The 8822-nt window shown below is 37.8% G+C and overlaps 2 protein-coding genes across 2 annotated transcripts; one reads left to right on the top strand and one right to left on the bottom strand.

Annotated features, from left to right (window-relative positions):
- Nucleotides 1-1745: 1745 nt before the first annotated feature.
- Nucleotides 1746-3413, top strand: LOC106376652 (calcium uniporter protein 5, mitochondrial). Its single transcript, XM_013816753.3, has 2 exons — nucleotides 1746-2654; nucleotides 2735-3413. Exons 1-2 carry the CDS (start codon nucleotides 2298-2300, stop codon nucleotides 3251-3253), a joined length of 876 nt encoding a protein of 291 aa, XP_013672207.1. The 5' UTR covers nucleotides 1746-2297; the 3' UTR covers nucleotides 3254-3413.
- A 3253-nt stretch (nucleotides 3414-6666) lies between these two features.
- On the bottom strand, nucleotides 6667-7020 carry LOC106373639. Its single transcript, XM_013813784.1, has one exon. It carries the CDS (start codon nucleotides 7018-7020, stop codon nucleotides 6667-6669), a length of 354 nt encoding a protein of 117 aa, XP_013669238.1.
- Between the last annotated feature and the right edge of the window lie 1802 nt (nucleotides 7021-8822).

Below are 8822 nucleotides of genomic sequence, written 5' to 3'. Positions count from 1 at the left end.
CCATAATAATTAAGGTTTTTAGTAGCTTTTAGAGAAGATCAAAGACTCCTTCAAATATTTGTATTGGAACTCCATTATCTCTTTTTCTATCTTTTTATACAATTCATTCAGTTTATCTTTTTGCTTTAAAAAATTATGTCTGAATAGTTACCTTTTAGATTTAGGGTTTATTGGGGTTTTGATGAATTACTGAAACACAGAACTGCTAGGGTGAATTTTTTAGATCATATATAGAATTGAGCTATGCCTATGTTATAGAGTAGCTAACTAGAACCATGAACTTAGGATATTGACAATTGTGAAAGTAGGTTCATACATGATAATAATTTTCCTGAGCTAGGTTATTAGATACATGCGAGAGCTGGTCTAGACATCTAGTGAACATGTCGATTTTCTCATTAATGCTTGACTAAGGAAGCATCGATTGACACTTTGTTGTATCAATCGACGCTCACTCCTTGTTCGCATGCGAGAGCTGGAACAAAGACTTATCCAGCTAATTAGACACACACTGAGAGCTAAATATCTTAATATTGCATTCGAGTTGCGTTACAGTTTTGCATACACCCTTAACATCTGTACACCATAATTCTGATTGCATGAAACCTTAAGTTTAACTATTTTATCTTATATTCTCACAACTAATTTGTTTTCTTGCTTTATTATTTACTTTTTATTATTATTTATGTAGTTTAATCTTAATATCTAAAGTCTATTTTGTGCTCAAGCTCATTGTGGATTTGAACTCTAAGTATTACAACTGAGCATCTAATTTGAGAGAGAAAGTTGTTTTACGATAATTTGAGCGATATCATTGGTCAAGTTAGAAAGGGGTATCTTAGAGTTTCACCGTTATTGTGAAAAGTATTAAAATAGAAGAGAGTATCTTAAAACCTCTGTTCAAAAACGCGGCCGCCTAGGCGTTGTTCAGAAGTTGACCGCGGTGAATATGCCCAAATCGGTGTAGCTAGGCGTTGACCCACCGCCTAATTCCCGCGTTGACCGCCTAAGTTTTTTTTTCGGTCCATATAAAGTTGAAACACAGTTGATTAGTTTTTACTTATTATTGACAGATTTTGTGTAATTATTCATTACTAAATAATTACAATTAGCTATCAAACCCAAAACAAACACATAATTATTTTATTTAGGAATTTTTTCGTACCAAACACACCATAATCTAGATGTTCGACGAATCAAAAAGAAGTTTTTAAAATTATATATACAAAATAATATAATTATGTCTAAGAATATGTGTCATCATATTTAAAATTAGCTAAATATATTATAAATATATTAAATTATATTTAAAACTAGGCCACGCGTAATCCCCGAGTACTCCCCGATTTTTCGGTAACTCGTTATGTCCGGGGTTACCGTCCGACTAGCGCTTAGCGTAGTTCCGAAGATGGTTTAAAACTAGTAAGAACATAGTATAATTTTATTTTTCGTTTAAGAGAATGTGAGATTAGTCTCCTTTCTTTGTGTGGCAAGAACGAAAGCTACTCCAAATTAAAACCTAGACAAGAGTGCAGTTTTGTTCCAACCCTATCAACTTCATTATTGTCTTGCTCACCCCACATTTGTTTATGTCGGGAACTACATTAGCTACGAGCAGATTTACCTCTTTGTAATCAATGCTTGTGGAGACTGAAGAGGCATCTTCTAATAGTTTCATGATTTTGTTGCCTATTCATCTTCTTCCGAAACGATGCATTTTTAAAGACTTAATTTTTACACTTTTTTCTATTTACTTTACCAATTTTTTTAGCAACACAAGAAGACACAACATATAAATACAATTTGAGAAATTTTACCTATTTACTTTACCTATAAATACAATTTAAGAAAGTTTGCATTGCTGACTTCTCTATGTACGACAAAACACAAGAGGACAAACCAAGGTCGACCGAGCAAATTTATTCGGTTAAGATATAACCGAACCGAATCATTTCCTTTTCTTGGATTTTAGGCCGGCCAGCCCTAAATAATGCCTCCTCGAACGTCTCCTCCTTACAAATGGATTTAGGGAAATCGAAAAGCCACGGCTAGTCAACAATGTCGACCAAACTTTTCTAATTCCGGAAAGTAACACAGAGCTTGCTTGTTCTTCTTCTTCTTTTTTTTTTCATAAATGCATTACTATTTTTGACCCCTCCACGTTCTTGGTGGAGCGCGCATTAAACACTGCGTCAGAATCGAATCTCACGCGTCTTTCTTTTCCCTAGCTTTTAGTTCTTCGAGCCCACAAGAATCCCATATCTGTTTTCATCTAATTCGTGGGTCCATCCTCAGAGATGTGGTCGGCGGTGGGTGTTTTGAGGCGTACGGCCGTGAGTAAAGGTTCTCCGATAAGGTCATGGCTCGGTGGTTACAGATGTCTCACAGTCGAACCAACGGAGAAGGAAAAGGCGGAGGAGATAACTGTAACGGAAGCGAAGAAGCTGATGAGGTTAGTGAATGTTGATGAGATGAAGAAGAAGCTCGGTTGTATGGGGAATGATGAAACTGTCTCTTACACTAAACTCATTGAGGCATCTCAAGGTTTTGGTATCGCTAGATCTCTCGACGAAGCTCACGCGTTCGCTCGTATACTCGATGATGCTGGTGTGATTTTAATTTTCCGTGATAAAGTCTATCTTCATCCAGATAAGGTCTGCAATCTCATGTTTGTCTTGGAAAAAAAACTAATGTTTGTCTGAAATTGATCTTTGTCTTGTGGGTTTTGTTATAGCTGGTGGAGTTGATTAGAAAGGCAGTGCCTTTAGGTTTAAATCCAGAGGATGATCCAGCTAAATTCGAGTTCGATAAGCTTAGGAGAATGAAGGAAGAGATTGATGTGTTGGCACATAAGCAAGTGAGGAAGATTCTGTGGTGTGGTCTTGGCTACTCAGTGGTTCAGATCGGACTCTTCTTCAGGCTCACTTTCTGGGAGTTTTCATGGGATGTGATGGAACCGATTACGTTTTTCACTACAGCGACTGGGATTATTGTTGGTTACGGTTATTTCTTGATGACTTCGAGGGACCCAACTTATCAAGATTTCATGAAGAGGTTGTTTCTTTCTAGGCAGAGGAAGTTACTCAAGAGTCGTAAGTTTGATGTTGAGAGGTTTAAGGAACTTGAGAAGAAGTGGAAGATGACGTCTTGCTCTTCATCTTCGTATCATTCGTGCCACGCGAACGCATCAATTCGGAAATGTGTTGGGATTGATCTTGATTTAGAGGATTCTTTGCATAGTCGCAAAGACTGATTCATTCGGTTTCTGGTTTTCTAACCATTATTCACTTTTGGTTTTATATACTATAACCAATGTCTCTGGAGGCTTCTTCATGTTTGATTCTTTGGTGTTTACAAAAAAGAATCCAATGGGTGTTTACTTTTACAGTAGTCAATGGAGATTGAGATTTTTATTTGATAATCTTGAGCTACTGTTATCTAAAATCACTATAACTTAAACTTTATTTTATGGAATTCGTTGATTATACAATATTGAATCTACCGAACAATAACGTTTCTTAGTTTTAGTTTGTTTTCCGTTGCGAATCCTTGTTTAAAGTTTCTGAGGGTCCAAAGGTTCGAGGGTCAAATGGTACAAAGAAAATTGAAAGGATGAGAGGAAAAAGGTGAGGAACTACCACATGGCATCAAATAACTTTTATTATACCTCGTGTCATGTCCATTCGAAAGAATCACGCATATGGTATTTTCACCATCCATCACAAATAAATCAATTCTTTATTACGAAATAAATTTTGTACTAGTGATCATTATTTTCTTATAACTCTTATCTTATCTTCATAAGGACATTTCCAACGACCGACTTCATTTTTTTTTTTGAAACTAAACGACCGACTTCATTTTGAGGATAGAAGATCTTCAAAAGGAATGTTTAAGTGTAGTTTACTCGAACAATACCTCAAATTTGTATTCAAAATTTTATGTAATTTTAATTTTAATTTTCAACTTTAATATAAATTAATTATAGTCATTAAACTTTTATATAGATAATTATTACATATGCATTAAAAATTTTAAACATAATATTTATAACTCATATATATATACTATGGTTCCACCGATTTTTTTTTTAAATATTTTAAAAATGCATTAATTAGAGATAATAATTACGAAATGGTTAAATTTTTGATCGAAATATCATTTAAAAAATGAAAAATAAATATTATTCGAAAGGTATGAATAGTAAACTTCAAATTTAATATTTCACTATTAAGACAAGTGATTCCTCCGTAGCGGGATATGACATATTTGAATCTCGACAAGAAAACAACGGCGGCGCCAGCGATTTTACCATTATCAATGAAAATACGATTGAGATAAGTGATTCCTCCGTCGCTGTCCTACTCTTCTCTATATCTTCGCAATCTCTCTCTCTCTCTCTCTCTCTCTCTCTCTCTCTCTCTCTCTCTCTCTCTCTCTCGCCGGTGTCTCTCTCTCCCGGCCGAATCTCTCTCTCTCTCTTGCCTCTCGCCAGCGACGGCGAGTGGTGGTGGTGGCTTGGTGTTATGGTTGTTCGATCTCGATCTCTTGTTCTCTTGCTCTCCAGATCTACCTTCAGATCTACTCATGTGAGGTGTTTCAAACCCCGATATTTTCTCATGTTCTTGTATATTGTTAAATGATTAATTAGGATCGGGTAGTTTTGATTGTTGTTAGGTTGTTAGTTCATTATAGATGCTACGATGTTAGTTGCATAGATCATGCTGCATAAGAATGCTCATACTGTTAAAGGACTCTAATGGACAACCATGTGTTGATTTCCTTGTTCGGAAACTCGCTAGATGTTACGCGTGCGGCACATAGGGGCCTAGCGATTCATCGAAAAAGCGGAAAAAATCGGGGATTACGCGGGGAGGAATTTTTTGTATACTTTTATATGTATAATACTATATTTTATACATATGATACAATTTTTTTTGTGTAATACATGTTTATGAAAGAGATATCATTGATACTAAAACTTATAGATTCATAAATACATACCAATTATATCACAAAATATAATGTACTTTTTTTAGTTCACATCCAATACACATCATTGGTGTTTTATGTCATTGGTGATTAATAATTTATTTGGGCTGTAGAGAAAATGAGTTAATAATTTAGTTGGGCTTAGGAAAAATGGTTTTCATTGAGGAATTATAGAAGTTGGGGCTACGCGGTTTTAGTTATTAAGCGGACGAGTTAATAATTCAACGGACTCTACGCTCATTACATGGGCAAGCGTGGAACACAACCGAATTGGATCATTTCGCCGCAGTCCCATCCCGCTTCACGTTTAATCAGACGAGGAATCGGCTAGACGGCCGATTTTTTGAACAATGGTTGATTTGGATGATTCAGTGATTGACTGAAGTATTGTTTGATATGAGCGCTTGGTGAAAGCTAAGTTTCTTAGAAATAATTAAATGTAGGTAAATAGATAACATGTTACACCGATAATGGGTGGCGTCTGGAAATGAATGAAAGTGTCTAAGTAAAGAAAAAGGAAAGTGAAATGATAAGACACTGGAATGGTGGAGTATAGACAGGAAATGCGGGACCGTAGTTCACCAACGTGGTTAAGATTCGAGTTACGCCCAGTCCTGGCGGGAAGTAATCATAAGATACAGCAGGGCGGACCGCATCCGAGGTAACCAGATATTGAGCATACCCAGACAGGTGGTCACATAGGGGCACGTGATGGGGGCGGAAATAGATTCCCTAGGCGTGCATATGTTCTAGAGTTCTAGGTTGATTGGAGTCATAATTATGTGTCTGGTGATGACTTAGTTCATTACATTATCTACTTGTGTGAAATGTCGTTTGCTAGTGGCTAGTCGGTTCTCGTTTCGTATTCAGTAGTATAGAGGTTCATGCGGGGAAGCTGGTCTAGAACCACTTCACTAAGTTTTCCATTTACTCATGTCCTCTCTTTTCTTTCCCGTGTGCGCAGGACTGTAAGTATAAGTAGCGAAAATGGTTTGAGTGGGAGATTTCTACAGAAGGACGCCGAGGGAGAAATCCGAGAGCTAGAGCTGAGCTAGCGAGTCGATGGATAGTCTCATAGAGTCAATCTTCCTAGCCGACTCTTTTGTTATTCAGCCGACTGAACTGGGCCGAATGGGATGGAAATGGACCGAGTCCTGTTAATCGATGAGATTTGTGGAGGGATTGCAATTCTCTCCAAGAGGAACTCTTGGAGCATTCATACCAAGGAAATGAAATATCATTGTCATGCACGACTAATTTTAAACATAGTGACATTGTTTAAACATAAAATATCACTGTCATGCACGACTAATTTTTTCTTTTTTGATAATAATCGGCTATTCTATTACTCAAAGTTGAGGTGGTCTGGGTAACCAGACTGGAATAGAACAACCAATAAAATAAAAATCCCTATGAAAAGACCTAGCAATCTTAGCTAGAGAATCTGAAATCTGATTTTGCGTGGGTGGAACATAGGTGATCTTGAAGTCCAGGAAGCATATCTGCAGAGTCTCAATCCTTTCTAATTCCGTCGCAAAGCTCGGCCACGCACGAAGCTCCTTGATCATAGCAATCAGCTCCTTGCAGTCTGTCCCAAAGCTCTGGCATGTCGAATGTTGAAGCATATTTTCCATCGCCCATCGCAGTACTTCTACTTCCAAGTGCAAGGGTGATTCACGTCGAATGTGGTTTCGTGTCCCCATAAGTTGAGCCTTTCCCATACTGTCCATCCATACCCATTAACATCCAATGAACTGAACCATCTATCATGCAAATATTACTCAAGTTTAAGACTTGAGGATCCTCATTTCGGTGATCTTGTACAACTGGCGGCACCATCTCATTTGCATTAAACCAGGCTTGACATTCACTCTCTGCATGACGAACTATCTCCAATGGGTCTCTGTCTATTCCCCTAAAGAGCTTGTCATTGCGGGCCTTCCAAATGAACCAAATTAACCAAGGATAAGGATCCCTGTCTAATTCAGGTCCAAGAATGTTGTTTTTCTTCCAAAAGAGATAGTCCATATTAGCATAAATATTCGGTACCGGAAAGATATCTGGACTTGTACTGGTCGCCGATAGGGACCAAACTTGTAGAGCTGGCGGACACTCGAAAATAGCATGAGTTGCGGATTCGTCTGGTTCTCAACATCGTGGGCAATAATTGTCGCACCTCATATTACGTCGTACTAACTTCCTCGTTACAGAAACATGACATGTTATCAATTGCCATATAAAATGACATATCTTGTTAGGCGCTTTTACCTTCCAAGCAAAGGCTTGGAGCTTGGTGATACTTGGATCCAGTGCCTCTTTTTCTTCCTCGGATTTTAATAAGTTCTGAACTACCCAATATCAAGATTTAACTTTGTACTGACCATTCTTAGTATTGGACCAGCAGAATGTATCTTGGCAATGAGTTGAGCTTATGGCCAAACTCCTTATGAGAGGTATATCTGCAGGGCTAACATAATCTTCCAACAAACCAACATCCCATTCCTTAATTACCTGATCTATTAGGTCGCTAACTCTCATGTTCGGGTGCAAAACTGGAGCTACAGCGATAGCCGGCCTCGCTGGTGTCGTAGAAACCCATGGGTCTTCCCATACCTTTACTTCATATCCAGAATGAATCTTTTGTCTGATTCCCAATAGCAGTAGTTTTCGTGCAGCTGAAATGCTAGTACACACATAGGATGGACTGCTTGCAGAGTTTACTCGCAAAGGCAAACTCAATCGGTAGTACATTCCCCTTAAGACCCGGGAAACTAGTGAATCAGGGTATTGGACTAGCCTCCATAGTTGTTTTTCTAATAAGGCGAGGTTAAACTCGTGAATCATACAGAAACCAATCCCACCCTCTTCCCTTGGCAAACATACTTTTTCCCATTTCGCCTAGTGAATTCCTCTTTTTGGTGGGTTTGAACTCCACCAAAATTGTGCGATGGCACTCGCGAGGTTTTCACATATCTCCAATGGAAGTAGGAAGGTAGACATAACATATGTTGGAAGTGCAAGCATGATAGATTTAAACAGAATTTCTTTTCCTCCTTTTGAAAGCTATCTACCTGTCCATCCATTCACTCTATGCATTAACTTGTATTTGAGAAAAAAAAAAGTTTGCATGTGGATCCACTGATATCTTCTTGGATCTCTAAGTATGTTCCCATTCCTGTTTCATTATGTATTCCAAGTGTATCTTTAATCTCTTGTTTGACTGTTACGTTAATCCTCTTACCAAAGAGTATAGAGGATTTGTCAAAGTTGATACATTGGCCTGATGTTTGTCCATAGTTCCTGACTAATTTCATCACTTCTTCACATTCACGTGGCTCCGCCTTACAGAAGAAAAGACTATCATCAGCAAAGAGAAGGTGAGATACTGAGGGACACACACATGTAACGCGCATCCCCATTATCTTTCCTTAATTCTCTATACGACTAGTTTTAACAGGTTTCCAAATCATAGGTTTCCAAATCATATGTTATTAATTACCAGTAACAACACAAAAAGCGGCACGTAAATTTTCTAAGAAATTTTTTAAGACTTGTTTAGTTGAAAGACTATTGGCCAGCTCAGAAATAATTGTAATATGTATTCAACATTCTGCGCTGTGATCTTTGAATAACCAAAATGCACCTTACCTTTTCAAGATCTTGATTTGGTCAAATGCAACTACCTAGCCAGTTAAATATCTTTTTTCGTCCGATATTTTTTTGCACTCTTCATAAGTATGGTGCTGCGTGGAGAGAATTCTGATCAAAAGGGAATCGAGGACTAGATCTGGAGAAGGACATCATCAGGATCCCTGAATGTGACATGACGG

Source organism: Brassica napus, chromosome C1 (genome assembly GCF_020379485.1).
Source record: "Brassica napus cultivar Da-Ae chromosome C1, Da-Ae, whole genome shotgun sequence".
Lineage (NCBI taxonomy): Eukaryota > Viridiplantae > Streptophyta > Magnoliopsida > Brassicales > Brassicaceae > Brassica > Brassica napus.
Note: the sequence above shows the minus strand (reverse complement) of the source record. Positions and strands in the feature narration are given on the sequence as shown.